Genomic DNA, 20,655 nt, shown 5'->3' with positions numbered 1-20,655 from the left:
GAAAATGCAATGGAGGAAAAAAAAAAAGCAGAATACAAAAAAGCAGAAAGGCTAAATTTTAAAAAAAAGTACCAAGTACACTCCATCCATACCCCATGCAAAACACCAGTACACTGATAATGCTGATGTGTGATGTCCACTTCACAAGGGGCCATGTAATTCTGCACATGCATGTGTCCATGTGCTAGACCTCCAACAATAACACCGCGCTGCTTCTGTTAACGATTGAATGTTCTTAGGATTCGCTGCTGGGTATTTTTCTAGCAAAATGTGTTAATATGGCATCCAAATCTGTTACTTGAAATGGTTGATCTACAAGCTCATTATGAGCTTGTAGATCTGCCATTTTCCCCAAAATCTTTAAACAGTTAACTCTTAGCCTGCCGCCATTAATTAATCCCTCGATTGCGTATTGCCATGGTTTAATCACGCGTGACACTTACTTTGAAGAGCCAAATATCCGTATCGCATTTTACTATGAAACCATTCCGTGTGTGTTGACGAAGCTGTGTGCTCGTTCTCTCGGTCGGTGGTGGAAAAAGTGGACCGCGAGTATCACAGCGCCTGCTACAGGCCGTTGAAAACGCTTGTCTGGGACAAAGCGTCCTCTGCAATGTCGCTTCTGTGAGATAAAGCCGTCTGAAACCAGAGCCGGCAATGTAAGTGGATGCGCGCGCATTTTCAAAATGGCCGCGCCCATTGTGTCAGAAGCATAACAAAGCTAACTGACGGTAGATTTCGATACGATCGTATTAAAACATGCATTAATGAATACATCGCTGTTAAAACGGCTTTTCCGTTTGTGGCAGGCTACAAGATTCTACGTTTTAAAATTCCTATGTTCCTGGCGGGTAAACGATTAAAAAGAACATTGAAAAACTAAAAAACATGAATTGAATGCGGTCCCTAGCAAAAGATATTGTCAGATGTACAGTACATATTCATTTGGGGGTCCTTGATATGAAAAGGTTTGAAAACTACTACTGCAGTGTGTGTGTGTGTGTGTGTGTGCACGCGTGGTGTGGGGGTTGTGTATGGTATACCGGTGAAGTGGCGCTGGGAGAAGAGGTGGCGGATGAAGTTTGTGTCGCTGGAGAAGAGCAGGTCGTGCAGCTTGTCCACGCTCATGCGCACTACCATGTTGATGTGCAGCCGTCCACTCAGGTCAGGGCAGAAGGACTCTACCTCACCTGTACGGGTCAAATATCAATTATTACAAATTCTAGGGCTACACTGAGAATTATTGGTGTTTTGTGACATTGTGCTCTTTTCGGAAAGAAATATGTCATTCAAAAAAAATGTGTCACTCACACAGAAATGTGCCACTTAAACCCATTGATGCCTGAGACCGAATCTGGGAACGCCTTCTAGGGCCTGACCTAAGGTTTCTGAAAACCTTCACATTTTTATTCATTATTTTTTTAAATGTTGCTACATGTATAGCAATAGCTGATGAGACACAGAGAGCGCGCCGGCATCAAGGGTAGAACTAACGTATAGGTTGCACCAGGCATCAATGGGTTAAAACTTGTCAAAGACTATCAAAACTGTCTTCAGTTTGCACATTTGAACATCCTGAAATACACTTCAGACCACAATGTTAGGCGGTGAGGCATTTCAATTTGGGAGATAGTTCCACGTTATGGGTGTACTGTACTTATAGCTTATAGAATTTTATGCACATCATATATATCCATGCCAGGTCAATGACCTCATGAAAATCCACCATGGAACTTATATAATGTTGTTTACCAGTTTTGTAATAATAAAATAAGTCAGAATTTTGGCTTGTTGTTGTGATAAACTATGGTTCGTCCCACAGCTGTACCTACTTACTCCACTCTACCCAACAAATAAATGTTTTTTGAAAACTACTGCAGTGTGTGTGTGTGTGTAAATATTCTCATATTTTATCTCATCAGCTACATTTACATGCAAATATGCTTGAAGGAAAATCAAATTGACCGTAAATATACATACTAACAATGTCCCCCTCTCACCAATTTCCTTGGTTTTTGATAAATGACTAAGATTACAGACAGCCAAACAACACTCACTCTCCTCCTGTGTGTCTGAGGAGTTGCTGGGGTCCGTGGGCAGTTCTTCGTAATTTGTGATGTCCAATGATGACAGGTTTCCCAGGCTGGCGGATGGAGCGGGCATCATGTGATTGGCTGAATCTGATAGGCTGTCCGCACCCTCAGCACCCTCTTCTAGATACTAATAAGGCAACAGGGACGGATAACAAAAATAAAAAATGTTACGCATTAGCACTGTACTGCACATATACTGTAGCTTTATGTACTTTGTCGCATGACAAACAGTGAAAATAGTCTATCTGTTAGCTTCCATCACGGTGTGCTGAGAGCTTGTAGATCAGCAATTTTTGTAAATGCTTGGAAGTACTTGGAAATTGTCCGAAAATGTTTCAGAATGTTCACCTATGATACTATGCCCAAAATAGGGACACCAGGGTTACTGTGTTGAAAGGATGGTCACCAGGACGTTATTAAGGGAATCACACCACCCTCACATGACAGAGAGGAGAGGCTAGACCCAGCTTGACCGCCTGTTGCCTCTGCCCGAGTAGCACATACCGCTGTGCAGCATGAAGTTCAGATTACATCCCTATACAGTACAGTCAACAAACCACTCCATTTATCCACTTTGTTGTCTCAAAATGAAGTCAGACTAGGTGAACAGAATTAATTCAACATGGTGGAACATGCTTGGATAGCTAAATATATGAAGCCCCTGGTGAAAAGCATTCCTTAGGCATGTGCAGTTCACATCATGTCACTATACTTACATTTGGATTGTACATTTTCTCACCTAGGACTGTCACCGATATCACGTTTTCATTTCAAGAACAAACAACTTCATATTTGGGTCCTCGTTGATACACAGTATGATCATTTAACTCTGTCCTTCCAGTTTATAGGATCTGAGAAGCCAATGCATCCATCTGGGTTATGGGGACATTGTCCCCATAACCCAGATGGATGCATTGGCTCCTCAGATTTAGTTTAGTTTCCAAGCAACATTGTTCCGGGACAACGTGCGCGTCTGACGCCGCCGGTGTGGGATAGGTTAATTGAAAATAACGGAGGCGGCTGTTTTGACGCGCGGCGTTCACAGACGGTGTGTGTTGGGCTTTAGAAACTTACAAATGAGGCAGTGGCAGAGGTGTGTGTAGAGGAGGGCGGCGAGCTCTGGGAGCTGGGTGGGCTTGGCTCCGGAGGATCGGTGCCGAGTCTGCAGGCGGACGAGGAAGGCACCTCTATGGGAAGACAGGAGGCAAAGGAAGGGGGCGAGGAGCCCCCGAGGCTGGTTGTAGAGACAGGACTAGAGGCCAGGAAAGAGGGCACCACAACAGGAGGGGAGCTGCCTGAGGACAGGATTGATACTGAGCTCAGGTCCAACAGATCTGTGACTGAGCCTGACTCATCTCCTGGCCTGGAAGACAGGGGAGGAAATAGGGTCAATAATATAGGTATATAGGTACACATACAGTATATGCATTATCATCCAGGCATTTGTCACCTGCTGAGGTTTAACAATCGAGGCCAATGATTCATTGTTGGCAATAATCTGTTAATTACGTACTCATCGCCTTATTTATTGACAAAGACATTGAGAAAATACTAGCATTAGATGTAGATAGATGTTATAATGAATTATATAAATTGATCAACATGACTGTCAATGTACCCAGGACCTGAATGAAAACAAGATCCCCCCCTCTGTTGACCTAGGGAGAGTGTAGACAACCACATGTCTCCTTCAATACCATGGAGTCGCCAGCCACTTCGTTTCAGGAATTTAATCAGGAGAGCATAACATGTGCTAAGTTGGACCCTATGGCTGGACTCACACAAGCCAATGCGTAAGACGTGTTCCTTTCAACAACATTCTACATGTTGTCTTCTGGGCAATGCTGGCATGAGGATTGAGTGCCGTTTTTATAGTGTGTACTTTGGAAGTGCTCACTGAAAGAAAACTATAAGTGATATGGCTGCCAAGAGGGGTCAACACAGCTCTTCTGTCCTATTGACTGGTGTCACCTGGTCAAGGTTCATCAATGTTGAACCCAGATGCTTCAAAGCTATATATTAGTATGATTGATGATCACAAAATCTGCGCTGAGCTGTTTCAGCCGCGTTTGGTTTGAAGTTATATTGAGTGACGTTCGACTTCGAACATTGCAAACGTGTCAAATAACTGCTGTATGCGCCGTGTCGGGCGTAACTCTTCTTTCCCAGTCACCCCGTGAGTGTGACTGTGACCATGCTACTCTTCTGCGTTGTTCTGCACTGTCTGTCTGCAGCCAGGGATATTTGCCTGCTGTCCCATTGGCTAGAAGCAGCCAATCACGTCACCACGTCAGTATGACTAGGTGGTCTACATTTCATGAGCTTTCACTAGTCAGGTTTCACCTAACAAAAAACTAAAAAACACAATGCCTATTTCCATCTATGAATACAGCTGTGTTTGTTTGAGCCAACGCCATGCAAAGTTAGAGGTATCGCAGAGGACAGTGGCATTTTAGCTTGATTTAGTCAATTGGTCAGCTGCTTCATCAACGGGTGAACAGGAAGATAACTTATCACAACTTATCAGCTTGGACAAATAAGGCTGGGTATAGGATAGATACTAGAAATGCAAAAACTACAGGTTTGTTAGCAGCCAATTGCCTGGCTATGCAAGACTAGGTATAGACTGGATATGTGATGAAGATTTTAATGTAGACTAGATGTAAGTGCAAGGCCAATAAAATAGACTCTATTCTACACGTGTGCACCTCTAATTAATGAATTAAAATGTTATGTAGGCAGAGTGTGATTTCTCCACACTCACAGTAGGCCGTTCAGGTGCTCGGCGGTGGGGGAGACATAGTCATCGTCTTCACTAGTGAGTCCCAGTTCAGTGCCGTAACACTGGTGGACAATGTGCCAGAGTTCCTTGGGGGACAGAGGCTGGTGGATGAACACAATATTCAATATCATCAAACAGGTTCTAGCTCTGGTCAGTGTCTTGCTATGCAGTATTTCACTACATTGTCGGTTTAGCCATTATATAAACAGTCAAATGTTATGTACAAAATGTATCATGCTGGCTATGATGCTACCCCATTTGATTTAAAATGTACAGCTTCTGTATTGGGAAATGAGAGTGCACAAAGTCTTGTATACTATAGTTGTATATATTGCAATAAAAATGTGTGCTAGTCACAAACCCATGGCACACCATTTGGGAACCACTGGTCTACACTGTGTGCCATTATGTAACTACAGCTCTGTCTGGCTGCTCTGTCTGGCTGGCGTTCCTGCCAGCAGGAACACCAGCCAGTAGGAGGGAGGAAAGGCGGTACCTTGTCCATCAGCGCGTTCTGCCAGAGACGGAAAATCATCATGTAGCTGCGATCCCTTGCTCCGAAAGACGTGAAGAAGTGCTGAGATGAGGGGAAAACAAAAGGAAGGAAGGAAGTGAAGAAGAAAGGACGGTGGGAGGGAGGGAGATAGTGTGAGACGGCAAAAAAGAAAGTGTGACAAAAAAGAATGTGGGACAGTGGGATGACCTCCCTGCGGATGTTTGCTCTTTCAATGTCAAAGTACGATCAAAGGGCAACAACAGCTAATTTCCCAAAGCTTCAATGACCAAAAACAACAGCGAAATCAAACAAACATTAACTGTCATACAGACATACAGTAGTAAATATTAGTAGCGGTAAATATTTACATATATGCTTGGAGATGCTGTGCATAGCAGATTCCCAGAGGCAACAACAGCCACTAATGGCCTTGTATGCATCCAGACTAGGGCGCCGGAGCATGATTTACATGCTCTGACATGGCTATGCTAGCAGGAAGAAAGAGAAGAATGGGGTTGCTGTCACGGTCGTATAACGACAGTAAAGAAAAATGAGCTTAATTTGTGCTGGTGTCTGACCTTCTCATGGTCAGTGCTGATCTGGATGGCGTTTGGGATGAGTTTGGCAGTCTTCTCCTTAGTCAGAGTCGTCACGTCTTTCAACAGGATGGTGATCTACAAACAGGACCAGCCCAGATTCAGTATGTGGTTGTATATGCATATGAAGTTCTTCTTATCTTACTAAAGTACCGGCGTATCTATATTGCTCAGTGACTAAGTGTGCTTAAATGGAACGTTATCTGATTAGAGTGCAATAACTCTCTGCCGTGCACACGTTCAATTTACATGAGGGCTTGTGTGTGTGTGTGTGTGTGTGTGTGTGTGTGTCTATCTTACAGTGGTTTCCCAGCGGAAGATGTTGCTGTAGAAACAGAGCCAGTTTTCTGATAGATAGAGTCGACCCTGAAGCAGGATGTCTTTCTGCAGTGCACAGGAGTAGTCTGGAGAACAGAGCAGAGAGGGATAAGGAAACAAAGAAACTGAGAACAACCGCAGACCTCAGCTTACATAGATTAATTCCATTTCCATTGCCAGTTCGACTTAAACCAGGACGTAAATTGTATTTACAAATCTAATCAGGGGAGCGGCGTGGCTGCAGTGCAGATCTCAGACTTCATGTGTGCAGCCTGAGACATCGGCAATCTATGAAATCAGTCGTCTACTCGTCTATGACATATGTATGACGTAGTACCCCAATTAGAGCCCCATTGACATACATTTTAATAATAATAAATAATATATCTATAAATGCACCACGTCTCTGTACGCGAGTACGGTTGTAAATCACATGAGTTATGAGAACTGTTCGCCTCACCGACTTCAAATTCGACACACGCGTTCCACACCCCCACAGGGAGTGCAGTGCCCGGTGTCGAGTCCGTCGAACCCACGGTTGTCCAGAACCGCCACAAAAGGCAGAGGCCTTTTGTGGCGTCACAAAGACAAACCCACCCAAACAGCTATACTCATGCAGGTCAAATCTGACCTTTTTTCCAAGGAGGAAAGAGAAAGGTTTATGCTTTTTTTACCAGTGGCTTGAAAAGCACTGGTCTATGAATACCCATGAAAACTTCGACATAGAGTTGACATATCGCCATACTGACGTGTACTTCTGATTGGCTGCCTTTCTACGAAACCCATAGAGGGGGGGGCGCAACAAGACACATTTAATGCCAAAATAGTCGAAACGGTCGCGCGAGCGCCGCCGCCGCCATGATGCCTCAGCGCAGCAAAGCAGAGCACACACGCTGATTTAACAGTAACACATTCGGAGCCCCATGCAGTCTACCGCGGACCCCCGCGCCTCCGCGGGGACCCCCGTTCGACCCGGCGATCTGCGGACCCCCACGATTTTGACACATGAGAGATGTTCTTTGTACCTGCCAAGCCAATGTCAACACTACAACCGACAGCTGTGCGTGAGCCGTGAGGAGCGACATATAATGGCTTGGAGAATATGCTACCCGAGTGCACAAATTAAATAAAAACAGTCCATTTGTATTTCCATCAGAGTTTGTTAAAAAAGGAGATATAAGGCAGCCACTGGTAATTAACTGATAATTGATCAGTTCTTGTTTTAAATTAAATAATTTACTCTGAATGACTGTTATCATTCTTCTTAATTACACTTTACATTTTGAAGTGAAACTTGAATTCGAACCAAACTGACCCCAACCTTGGCTCACAATGAAAGGTTTGTAGTAGAGATGGATGACAAAGAGTCAGGAGTGCACACCTACTACCTTCGTTCGTGTCTGTTTGTGTAATGTGTGTAACTGTTTGTGTGTACGTATGACGTGCATGGTTGCATGCCACTCACCCACTATTAGACGTTCGGTATCAGGCAGCTTCTTGAAAAGTTTACGGAAATCCTCGTTGCGCTGTTTGTATGTGGGACTGAGAACCTGAGATGGCAATAGGGCAGAAAAAGGAGAACTTGTTACTCTAGCTCTTGACTTGCCTCCAAGCAGGTACAACCGATGCCCTTTGGCTAGGCTGTGAAACTTAGCCTAAAAGAACAAACAGAGTCTGAAAGACGTAACAGAATAATGATTAAATAGGCATAAAGTCAAAATAGGAAGGGGGGTAAATACAGCGAGAAGCTTAAAGTTCTGATAGTTGAAAAGAAAAAATTTAATGGCAGGTGACATACAACATAACAGCCTTGTTTTCAGCACCAGTTGTTTCCATTTCACAAAGTCAACTACTGTTGACCTTCTCTAGACAACCTGTAATCAGCAAAATAATGTGCCCTGAAGTGGAAACACCTAATGACGGGTTCCTAATGTATACTTACATTGTACCAGCTCTGCATTTTCTGCAAAGAAAAGAACAGCACATAGTCATACAGTGGTCAACAGTGTCCAATGCCCTCTCTAGTATACAGTATGTGACAATGGCTAACAGAACACTCCAGTTTACAAATATTGGCAACAGTAGACTCAGACTGCCTCAATGCTGCTTTCTAGGACTACAGTAGAAACATTACCTTCAGGTATAAAAGCCAAACAATGTAGGCCTACATTCATATGCAAACCGAACAATAACTATTTCCCCCAGGGAACCACAATGGAAATAAGCCTCATTCATTCATTGTGTTTTTTATCCTCGTTGATCTTACGTATTGCTGTAGGGTGGCTTTTATGCACTTTTAAAAGATCAAATTAAAATGAACAAACAATGCTGTAGAATCCATGTGACCTCAAGCTCAAAAAGCAGTTTGCATGTACCGGTACTTTCAGAATTAGCAGTTGCTGACGTGGAAAAACAACAATCATTAGAACAGTCAGCTGCTAAGCATTAATTAAAGGGCTATGTTAACTTAAACACTCTAGTGAGTTCCCACAGACCCTCTAAAATGAAGACACATAAGAGTTATTTTTCCACCTGGGGTATATTTTTCTAATAGAGACGATTTCCTATATGGTAGGCAGCTGTCAAAGGGCTGGATGTAAGCTTGTAGGAGGGAGTCTAAGGCTTGAGCCCAAGTTATTGATTTGGGTACCTCTTTTTGTACTGGTGCTTAATTATATATTATCTTTACTGAACCGGCTCACTTCGTGGCGCTTCTGGTTAGTTTCTTAGATTTGGCGCTTCGAGTTAATCTCCTCGAGTTGAACTTCTGAGTAGATCTCCTGGACACTTCTGAGTAACTTCTTGAGGTCAATCTGGAACACACTTCTGATGGATCTGCGTCAGGTTTTATAGGGTAGCGTGACGTCGTGGCCCGACGTCACACCACTGACCGTTTCCGTGACAACAGTGATGATCCATTTTGAAATGTAATCAGTGTCACACACCTGAATCACTGCACCATATAGCTGTTAAGCACAAACTGACGGATAAACGGTAAAAGTAATTAAACACGCCCCTTTCAAAAGTTGTGTGTTGGTGTTTAAAGTGTGAACCATTTAATCACTATACTTCCTTGTATGATGGTGTTGCATGCCAAAAAACTACAAGCCGACACACCATGATGAGTTGTGAGCTTGTAGATCGTCTACTTTTGGCACGACACCGCCCAGCGCACAATGGGGTATAAATGAAGCGTAACATCATATAGACCTACAGATCTACAATTTTACGTGATATATACAGTGTAAAAGGGCCATACCGCCATCAATACACATCATTGTCTATTCACAGCTTTGTAAAATGCATTAAAAGTGACCAAAACATTTACTTGCATCAAAATGTAATTGGATTAACTATCTCAAGCAAATTCCTTGAAAACAAACTATGGTATGCTTGGAAAATAATCAGCATAAATGTCAAGGTAACTGTCTCACTGACTACACAGATGTAGTCAGTGAGATAAACATTCCAAACTGCCGGAAAGTCCTATGGTCTTTGGTTGGTGTTTGCTGTTCATTCATTACTTTAATCAGCGGAAGCATGCAAACTGTAAACACTATTTTAGCAGTATAAGAAGTTATCAACTGGACTGGTGTTCCTGGTCAGCTAAAAGAAACACATGAGCGTTATTGTGTTGAAAGGACTGCTTTAATAGAGCTTGTTTTTTTCTAGTTTTGTGATCCTGATTGTTTGTGAAATGTATTAGTATGTGTCGACAGTTCACATTTTTATCTTATCCAGTAAAAGATAAAGTGCTAGACTTAGATTGTCCTTACTTTATCTACCCTATGATAGGGGAGGATTACAGTGTCCTAACTTGCTGTGGTATTTTTGGGCAGCTCAATTGAGAACACTAATGTTCTACTTTACAACGGATGCGGCGCCGGCATGGAAAGATGTGGAATCAAGCTCCTCCCCCCCACTCCCCCTTTATATTTACTCCGATACTTATAAAAACCTAAAAAGAATTACAAGCAATCCTATAGTTAAAACAATGATTGAAGTCTGGCATGAGGTTAATATATTTTTGGGAGAACATCCACGTCTCTCTCGCTTCAGCCCAATATGGGGTAATAATCAATTTGTGCCAGGTAGAGCTGATGGGGGGTTTAAATTATGGGCTGATAGGGGAATAGGTCAATTAAGGGATGTATTTGAGAGGGGTCGGGGGAGTATGCTCTCGTTTGAGGAACTGGTCATTAAATATGATATCCCTCGCAAACACTTCTTTAAATATCTGCAACTGAGGGACTTTATTAGAACTAATCTGGAGCAATCCATGCTGGCCCCATCCATGTCTGTGCTGGAGAAAGCTTTGGTTAATGACCCATTCGGAAGGGGGTTAATATCAGATTTCTACGCCCTATTGGTTGACTTTTCTCCGGAATCCTCGGAAGATAGGCTTAATGCTTGGAGAACAGATATTCAGGAGGATCTAACAGTGGAACAATGGAGTACGGCTTGTGCACAAGCTCAATCCCAGACTGGGAATACTCGTCTAAAACTTCTACAATACAATTGGCTTATGAGAGTGTACATCACACCAGTTAAACTTAATAAGTATAATTGTAATATTCCAGATGTATGCACCAGATGCGGTGAAGATAGAGGCACATTGTTCCACTGTCTATGGTCCTGTCCAAAATTGATGGAGTTTTGGGGGAAGGTCGGGCAGGAAATACAGAAGATTTTGTCAATAAATATTGTACCAGAACCAAAGTTCTTCCTGCTCGGTCTATATCCGGAGGGACACAAGATAAAGCGTAATGAACAAATGTTTATAGATATATGTCTTTTACAAGCTAAGAGAGTGATAGCATTGACCTGGAAGAGGCCAGACAAACCAAGTATTACACAGTGGTTCAGGGAATTGTCTTTATGTTTACCTTTGGAAAAGATTGCATACATTCTTAGGGACAAACAAGAAATGTTTCAGGATGTGTGGGGCCGTTTTATAAGATACATAAAGAACAATAATTTGTCACATTTAATGGATGGAGCTGAAGAGGAGTAGTGCTGTTTTTGTTTTGTTGTTTTTGGTTATTGTTGTTTTGCTTTCTTTATATCAGTAATTGTCTTGTACTGTTCATTGTTGTTGTTTTTTTGTATATTTGTATTGTCATTTGTGTGTAAAAAAGGAAAATAAATACATTGTTGAAAAAGAGAACGTGCTATACTAAGTAACGTGACTAGGGATGTCATGTCCTCGGTTAGTTGGTTAGCTGGAAAGCCAGTATTGGGGATGTCCATGCCATTGGAGTGGGTGTTAGCGGAAGTTAACCTTACGCTCGACAGACACTGATACCTAAACATGTTAACCTTCCTTAATGGAAATATTTAAACTAAACTACAAGCAGCCAGGGAACCTGGGTTAGGTCAAGCTGTGTAGGTTGCCTACACAGATGAGGTATTTTCAGACGGGGAGCATGTAACGCAGACGTTGTCGCCTAGATCAACGACAAGCTGACCATTTTCACTTCTTTGTTTACATTTTTGAGGCAGCGCTTGAGGCCATTTTCGTTTTGTTGTCAATATCAATGTAATTTCTTTATATATTTAGGTAATTTGTCATAATGCCCTGTGCAACTTTTGTTTACCAAGCCTAAAAGGCCAACGAAAGGGTACTTTATTCATTTGTTCAATGCAAGTAATATTTCATGACCCTTACCTTGGCATTGCGGCTGAAGTGGCGTGAGGCGAGGGGGTAGGCTGAGGTGAGCGAGGCGGCAGAAGGTATGTGTGGCAGGGGACTGTCCAAACCCCCTCCACCACCACCGCTGCTCTTCTCCCCTGCTGCTCCCTCACTCTCACTGGCTCTGCCTCCCCCCAAGACCCTGCGGCGCAGGGAGGGAGAACTGCCAGGGGTGCTGCGCGGGGAGTTACTGGCCGTACTGAACGAGCAAAAAAGAGAGAGAGAGAGAGGAAGAGACACAGGTTAGCTCGGACAGGGAATGGAGAGTGTAGCCGCTTTCATATTTTATAAAGCAGCTTCACTCTGTACGGCCAGCAATGCCTGGCTAAGCAGAAAGGCAACGTTATACCACATATCACAATCCCCTTACACAGCTGAAATCCTCAGTGTCATTTCCCAAAAGTGTACTAATAATTAATTTGTAAAATTGTACACTTGTATAATCCCCTTGTACAATTTATGGAACCAAATGGGCACTACAGGTCCACTTGGTTCCATTTGTACACTCTTAGGAGTTAAAATTAATTAACACTAAGAATTTTACTGTGTGCCAAACCCACACGAAGGGACCAAAATAAATAGATCACTCAGCTGCTTTGCCAGTAGCATCGATTGAACCAATTACTAGCTAGAGAACTGCAGTAAAGACATTTACAGCAAATGGACTTTGAACCTCAGTCTCAGTGAGAAAATGCAAGCTACACATGGCTAGCAGTTTTCTTGGGAATAATGAACAGCTGACTGCTGCAAGAGAGATTGTGGGGTCAAGTTACAACAGGTCCATTGAGCCTTTCTTCCAGGGCAAAAAAAAAGTAAAGATGCAAAGTCAACTAGTTAAATAAATTGTCTAATGAGTGGTTATTCCCGCTTAATCAGGCTGAACATGTAAGCATAGATGAGGCTACACTGTTATCTTAGCCCTTGGGTCATCACAAACAGAGAACCATGAGACAAAGTCAAGCTTGTATAACACTGCTGCTATAAAGTAGATTCACATCTCACTTTGTAGGCCTACACTTCAGATAGATACTTCTGTTAAAACCAAAGTATTGTTTCTGCTTGAACAGTCTCTATTAGGGTTCTATTGCTGCCAAAACAGGTTAATCTCATGTACACAACATGGACCCATGAAAATGTCTATTTATGCCACAACATAGTTGCCATGGTTGCACGTCACTCCTTTAAAAGTGAAATGAGCCACAGTCTTACTCTTCAGGCTAACAACAAGCATGTGAATCACACACACCCGTTTATCCTTGTGTGAATTAAATTAGCCTAAGATCAAGATGACGTCATGAATCGGGTGACACTCCAGGAGTGAAATCTACATAACATTGAATATGAATGAGTCAATGACCGGTGATTAATACCCACACACATAGTATACCCAGTGTGGAGTACTAGGCCTGCTTCTATTTGGTACAAATTAGCCTAATGAATAGTATCTCAACTTATTTGATCATTTCAATAATGAAATCAAGGAAAATAAGGACCCACTCAGAAAGGACTGAACACATTGGCCTCTTTCCCTCAAATAAAACCGGTCTCATATTCACTGACTCACTTTCCCTTTTCTTGCACACTCAGTTCTCTTTTTTATTGCTGCACTCACCCCCTCTTTGCATTATCCTCCCTTCCTGTGCTCTCTCTCTCTTTCCGAATCAGCGCCAATCCCTTAAACCTGCCAGAATGCAACTGGACTGCCGTTGTCCTGGTGACCAGAGGTAGGGGGTGGGAGTACAGGGTGTAAATTTCAGCATCTCCAAGGAAACGTCCCTGACTGATGGAATAACTGGTGACTCTGAGAGCTGTCAATCTCAGCATGGGAATTGGGAGTGGCTAGCACAGAGGGCGGCACATTACACCTGCCAGATTTTAATCATTTGGGATAATAAACTAATAATTATCTTATGCTTGGTTTATTATCTAAAGATAATCTGATTACAAAAATAATAAATAATAATATGAACTAATTCCTCCCATACCATTTCGAGAGTGATGTAAAGTGACACTAAGCTAAGCTACCTTCAGGAACAGCAGACCGTTAATAAGCTTGTTGTGTCAAACAGTGTCATCCATATATATGACCGGGACAGCCGCCAAATCGCGCGCGTGCTCGTGTGAATCTGTGTCAGTGTGTGTTTACAAACTTAACTTAATCCTCCAGCAGGCGTAATGGAAAGGCTATATGCAACATAGCCAGAATGTTCCTCTCATTTCTATGAGTGTACATGCTATGCTATATAGGCCTAAAGGGAGATGTTTAAACAAAACATATTCGCTCCGACCGACGCCGTGGCGAAGCAGAGTGTTAATATAACTGCAAGGGAAAGGATTTCAGATAATATACGGTAAGTAAAACGACGAGACTGGGGTGTCTTGTCTTGTTAGTAGGTCGAATAGCATAATGCACGCCTCGAGGCAGACACTACTGTGTGTGTGTGTAACCGAGCAATGAACCACACACGATCACGTTATTCAATTCAATCGGTAGCAGATTGGTCCCATATACAATAGGCAGCAGCACCATGGCTGTCCCACCCATATTCCCAATTGGATATGCAGGCTGCGACTCATTTGATCACACGGACGGAATGCTCCAGTGAATTCAATTAGCTATGTAGCCCAATATAAACAAAAGGCACGTACAGCGGTCATCCTTCCCCGATGAGAATATCGCTGATTCGCGCAATCAGCAAGAGGCTAAAGTTGTGTAGTAGTAGTAGTAGTAGTAGTAGTAGTATCACTTACTCGAACATGTCATTAAGTGGTTTGCGATGAAAGTGATGTCCACACACACGCGCCGCTTCGATCCGTATCAATATGGCACCACCGGTCTTGTGTGCACAGACACTGTCCAACAGCCGCTACTACAGTGTAGCCATGATTCTCCTCTACACGGGTTGGCGAATGGAAGCGTGTCCATTACCCCATTATTTCAGACCGTTCCCCACCATGACCGATACACTCGCAGCCAGGTACAAGACCTCGTCCGTTTCCAGGACCCCGGTAACGAGCACCCGGTTGCTGCGCTCATCAGTAATCCCCGTTGCACTACTGAACACAGAGGGAGAAGGCAGAAGGGACGAGGGAGGGGGGAGGAGGAGGCACTGTGCGAGTGAGAGGAATGGCTCTAGTAGTCTACAGTAGGTTCAACTGAGGGACCGCGATAAGGATGATAAAGCACTCATTCAGAGACCAGACTATCTATGGGGTTCTATTCTACCATAACAACATGGGGCTGAAAGTTCAGGAGAAAGCAGCGCGACAGAGAAGGTAGGATAGGCTACATGCATTGGGTTAAAAAAAAAAAAATCTCACTAGAATAGACTCAGCTAATTATAGACGTCAAGGCAACCCACATATTGTTTCTTCTAATAACGAAAATATGGACAGATCAGGCTTTATTATGGCACTGTAATTATAAAGGCCATGGCTGCCTTTAGAGAATCCACCTTGACCACATGGCTCCCGACCATCCCTCTGGATTAGAGACCACATTATAATCCACAGTGGGCTTGGTCAGAGCCACAGCTCCTCCATTCTATCTCCCTCTCTGTAATCTGCTTTTCTGAGGTTCACCACTGGCCTGTTGTAAACTTTGAGTTCATGGGCCAAGTGGGCACGATGAAGGAATGAACTGAAGGCAGGGGTAATCTACTGTAGAGGCTTCAAACCAGTCATATTTTACTGGCTCCTTGCACAAAAGGACCATAATATCAGTGGGGGTTTGCAAGTGTTCTTGATCAATGCCAGTTACAGAGTTACAACAAGTTCCGTTCTGTTTTTGGTGGACATGCTCTGCACAGTCTGCAGCCCCAGGCATATACCCACATACACTGTCCTTCACTGAAGTCAATCTCACCCTGTGCATAAACATACAACATACAGTGTATGTCAAGCAATATGCTCAGTGCTCACAAACAACCTGGCCAAAGAGTATAAAAGAGAGGGTAAAGAGTATTGGGTTAAAACGAAAAGCTACATTCTGGGATTTATTTGTATTTTAATTAATTGAATTAAACTTCAACTATCCATCCATTGACTCGTCTATAACCGCATATCCGGAGTCAGGTGGCGGACAGCAACAGCAAGAGCTCCAGACTTCCCTGTTCGCTCTCCAGAGCAACATTAGCAACTTCCTCCTGGGGGATCCAGAGGCGTTCCCATGCAAATGTGGAGATATAGGGCCCTATTTTCGCTGGTGCCTTACCCCTTATATTATCCCTAAACGTCTTGCCTTTTTGAGCTATGCCTGTCTGCTCCAATGACTGGCCGCGTGTGTACAGTATGTATGTCTATGCAGTGGTGTCACGGCGTGGTACCAATATTTTTTCTCACGCTCACTCGCAGGTACGGTGCACGTGCACGCGCGTGCACGCTAAAATGCGTAACCCCCATAACAGAAGCGCATGGTGACTAGTGTCTGTTGGGCAGCCCAGCTCCAGCCAATGGAGCTCTTGCCCAGGCTATGCTGCTGAAAGACGGAGGTGAGAAAAAAAATCTGCTCCTCCGACAACAATAGATACATTCCATTCGCAGCTTTTACCAAGCTACAAAAGCTGCCGATGCAACTCTTACATATCAAATGGTCCATGTGTGACCTGTACTGTAGGCTAGTCTGTAGGCACATGGCTACTGTGTGTTGACATGTCGGAAGTTCGGAACAAGACAACACAGGATTATGGTGCTAGTAACAACATACCCACTTACCCAGCCTTAGTAGTAGGCTGGTTTTCGTCAGTGCCTTTCCCTAAACTTCTGTCTTTCTTTTTTTTAACTATTTTGAAAAACATTTTTGAATAGTTCAAATAATCAATCTACAGGCTCAAGTTTGTACATTATTGTTAAGAGTATAAGAGTAAAACTTATTTTTGTTTGGCTTCCTTCAGACACAAGCTCACAACGTGTCGATGTAGGGCTAATTGAACAATTAAAATAAAAATAGCGCCTGTACCGTAATCCCCCCCATCTGGTCCTTGTTCTGCCCCAGGATCTCCCAGTGGGACGTGCAGTGAGGACCTCCCTAGAGACGTTCGGAAGTCGGGAGGCATCCATACTAGATGCCCGAACCACCTAAGCTGGCTCCTTTCCAAGCACATATAAGTAGCGGCTCTACTCCGAGTTTAACTAACCAATCTGTATAGTAGAGTCTCTGTAATTTGTAAAGTATAAAAATGTAACTTGTAGAGTTGTCCCGATCCGATCACTTGATCGAAAATTGGGGGCCAATCACATCATTTTCAAAATGATCGGAAGCAAAAAAGACATGATCAGGACATCCCTAGAATATCATGATATTAGACTGGATATTGTCTGTGATTTGGGATATTGTACTATTGTGATATGGCAGAAAATATAAATATCTGATCGGCAGATACTCAAAATCAAATGATCGGAATCGGATCGGGAGCAAAAAAAACATGATTACCGGTAATACCTTAGAGAAAATTAAAACAAAATGTGAACAACATCCGCAGTCCGCACACAAAAGTAATTCACATTATGTGAAAAATATTTGAGGATTTAGTACTTCATTGTCCTAATGGCAACGTGCACAAGAAATTGGATGTGATCGGTCCATGTAATGCAAGAATATTCGCAGACCGCTTGCCAATGGCTGTAAAAAAAAAAATCACACCCGTGTGAACTGAGTGATGCAACTCCCCTCTGTTTAGGTAAATATGATATGTAGGTAAATATGAGATATGTGAATAGACATGATAATATATTATCGATTCGATACTGGTGTGGTCTTTTAAAAATGTTTATTTGGGGTGGCCGTAGTTTACAGGGTCAGATAAGTTGTCTGGGAATCAGAAGGTTACTACTGGTTTGACCCTTGGCTTGAAATTTCCCTGAGCAAGACACTCAACCCCTAACCTCGTGCCACTAGTCTTTCCTCAGCCGCAAAAAGGTGTGGGGGGCGGGGGGGTTCTGGTTGGCGTCGCATCGTTTTTGTTACCCACATAATGCAAATCAATTAGTTTAGTCTCGCTAGTCGTGACTCATGCTACGAGTTAGAATACAAAATGGACATGGACAGGACGCCTGATTACGAGGTGTAAAGTTAATTCTGCTCCTCAACAGATAAAAAAAAAAACGAATTATATTAAACCCAGGCTACTTAACCCCCAACAGCTCCCCCTGTGTACTCATCAAGGTCAATCTGAGCAGCCATTAGCTGGGTGAAGCTGTCCCCCTGGAGACCAGAAAATACTCCAGTACTCCCTTGACTTTATTTGAGAACCTTTTCTAGAAAAACAAGATGTGGTATAATAACAGTGTGGCTTCCATGTTGATATCAGACTTAATGTGGCCAGTCTGTTGTCTCCATATTTGGGCAAGGTTTGGTCGATTTGACCGTCTTTGACTTCCAGTATAAAAATGTAATTAAAAAAAATATATATTTAGAAAAAATTTAAAACATATGTGAAAAGGAATTTGGGAGAGTTACTTTCTTGTAGGCCAGCAGACAGAAGAAGTTTGGCCCTGGTGGTTTTGTGAGTTTAGACAAGAGAGATCTGAAGTGCCCAGGTGCAGATGAACTTAAGATCTGCACAACAGTGATATGCTCCCTGTACTTTTTGTTTAATGTTTCGATCACATAGATAGATGTTTGTTTATGACTAAACCAAAGTATGTGGAGCAATGCATATTACTAATGTGCAGACTTTATTATTTTTACCCCTGGTTTATGAGAATAGCCCTGGTCTGGACAGACATACTCACAGAACTCTTTCTAGAAGACTCAGGCCCTACAATGCCACACCATAAATAAAATCACTCATTCAAAGAGTGCATTAAAAGTGGGAGCAGTGAGGCAAGTTGATTACAGCAGATTGCCTGGCTGTAAGCCAATTAGAATCCAATATGCACTTCCAACCTATATTTTAATCAACCAGATTTGTTGACAGAACTAAGCTTCCAATGAATACAGTTGTGCTGGTATGGGGCAAGGTGTTGCATTGTTTGCGCAAGGCTTATCTCTCCAGATAGAAAAGCTGAACATCAGAAGAATGTCAGGAATGAAGAGTACCTTTAGCTTAATAAAAACAAGATATGGTTGAATAACAGTGTGTCTTCCTGTGGAGCTCAGAATGAATGTGGCCAGTCTGTGACATCATACATAGATGATGTACGTATAGCCTCCTGATTGCGACCGAAGGTCGCAGTTAACTATGGAATCGAGCATTTCCCGTCAGTTAGTGTGTCGGGCACCAAATATGGTACCCAGGTCTCGTGACATCATGTGACATCATCATGGATGGAAATGTGGAGACCTGCTGTCGCAGTTAAGCCCATATATGGAGATCCCTGGTGTCATCACTATTGGCCAGCAACTCTACATCTGACCTACATCTGACTCTACATCTGACCTCAAACCCTTAGATCTCCATATATGGATACATTTCAGAACCTGTTCTGACATTCCATATGTTGATCCTTCCCCATCCATCCTCCCTCTTTGATGTCTCCCTTTTGACTTAGTATACCTGTCCATTCAAATTTCAAACTCTAGACGGGCCTGCCCCAAAGTTATTTGTGCAGACGTGCCCAGCAGCCGGAAAAAACTAGAGTTCTCAACAGGCCTGAAAATTAAGGCCCGGCCCTAACTGGGCCCTCATCAAACCCTGTACACTCAAGAGAATGTCCCCGCTACCACCCTTAGATCTCCATATACTGTATGGAACTGACCTGTTCTGACATTCCATATGTTGATCTGACCTCATCAAACCCTGTACACTCAAGACATGCTCCTTATATGGCAAGTACAGAATTCATTATGTGAGACTGAGCCAATATCACATTTTGTTTGGGAAAATAAAAAATAATAATATATATATATATATATATATTAACATATTTTTGCTTTTTACTATGAATACCATAAACGGTTTATGCCTCTGCTGTCATTATTTATTGAGCATAACCCAAATATTTCTGCCCGTGTGCCTAAATAAGCCTTCAAAGCAAGTCTTGGTTATGAGCCAAGACAAAGACAGCCTAGAGGGCTGTAGTCTATAGATGACTGACATGTAGTGGAGGACCATGTAAGACGGAGAACATGAACACTACCTAAGGAGTGTGCCTTAGGTTTACCCTAATTTTGTGAACTGGTTTTACCAGTCTCCAAATTGTAAATCCATTATACTGTTTTAAAACGTCAACAGACAACACAAGATTAGATTAATATAATTCCACTCAAAATTAAAGCAATATGTGTGATCAAGCACATAACTAGGTCAATAAATTGTTGGGTAAATGAAGTGGACAAGGGCACAGCTGTTCACATGGAGCAAAGAGAGAAACACCCTCCGCTTGCCCTCCAAGCCCTTTGACAGGCCCATGACAGAGCACACTGACTGCAGCAGCGCCAGGGACCTCCTCCGATTGGACTCACATGACATCATCAGACACAGAACCCACTCCTATTGGTGGGAAGTGATGTCATGAATCAGAGGCAGGATGAGTGCTGCATTAAGACCACCTCTAGCTACTTGTGACTGACTGTACTCTTAGTTCCGTTCCTCACATAAACCTGATAACTTACGGTTTTCACTTTACATAACCTTGTTTTGCCAGTTAAAATATCGTTTAGTCTCATACCTCACAACCTTTAACCACTTAAGCCCCGCTTTCCAAGGTTTTGGAACAAAATGTTGTCATTGCAGGTG

At 42.9% G+C, this 20,655-nt stretch overlaps 1 protein-coding gene across 5 annotated transcripts in view; it reads right to left on the bottom strand.

Moving 5' to 3' along the window:
• gramd1a (GRAM domain containing 1A) overlaps nucleotides 1-20,655 on the bottom strand; it is a 44,217-nt gene that overhangs the window by 13,343 nt on the left and 10,219 nt on the right. For 3 of the 5 annotated variants that reach the window (XM_079504073.1, XM_079504077.1, XM_079504075.1), the window contains 10 exons: nucleotides 11,954-12,176; nucleotides 8,228-8,248; nucleotides 7,751-7,835; nucleotides 6,268-6,371; nucleotides 5,950-6,045; nucleotides 5,372-5,452; nucleotides 4,858-4,976; nucleotides 3,168-3,456; nucleotides 2,058-2,220; nucleotides 1,044-1,190 (listed from right to left, as the gene is read on the bottom strand). In XM_079504073.1, coding sequence (XP_079360199.1) covers nucleotides 1,044-1,190; nucleotides 2,058-2,220; nucleotides 3,168-3,456; nucleotides 4,858-4,976; nucleotides 5,372-5,452; nucleotides 5,950-6,045; nucleotides 6,268-6,371; nucleotides 7,751-7,835; nucleotides 8,228-8,248; nucleotides 11,954-12,176 — 1,328 coding nt within the window. Of the gene's footprint in view, nucleotides 1-1,043; nucleotides 1,191-2,057; nucleotides 2,221-3,167; nucleotides 3,457-4,857; nucleotides 4,977-5,371; nucleotides 5,453-5,949; nucleotides 6,046-6,267; nucleotides 6,372-7,750; nucleotides 7,836-8,227; nucleotides 8,249-11,953; nucleotides 12,177-14,728; nucleotides 15,017-20,655 lie in introns of those variants that run through there. The other 2 variants (XM_079504076.1, XM_079504074.1) reach the window with 2 other exon arrangements.

Source organism: Electrona antarctica (assembly GCF_951216825.1).
Source record: "Electrona antarctica genome assembly, chromosome: 6".
In the NCBI taxonomy this organism is placed as follows: Eukaryota; Metazoa; Chordata; class Actinopteri; order Myctophiformes; family Myctophidae; genus Electrona; species Electrona antarctica.
Note: the sequence above shows the minus strand (reverse complement) of the source record. Positions and strands in the feature narration are given on the sequence as shown.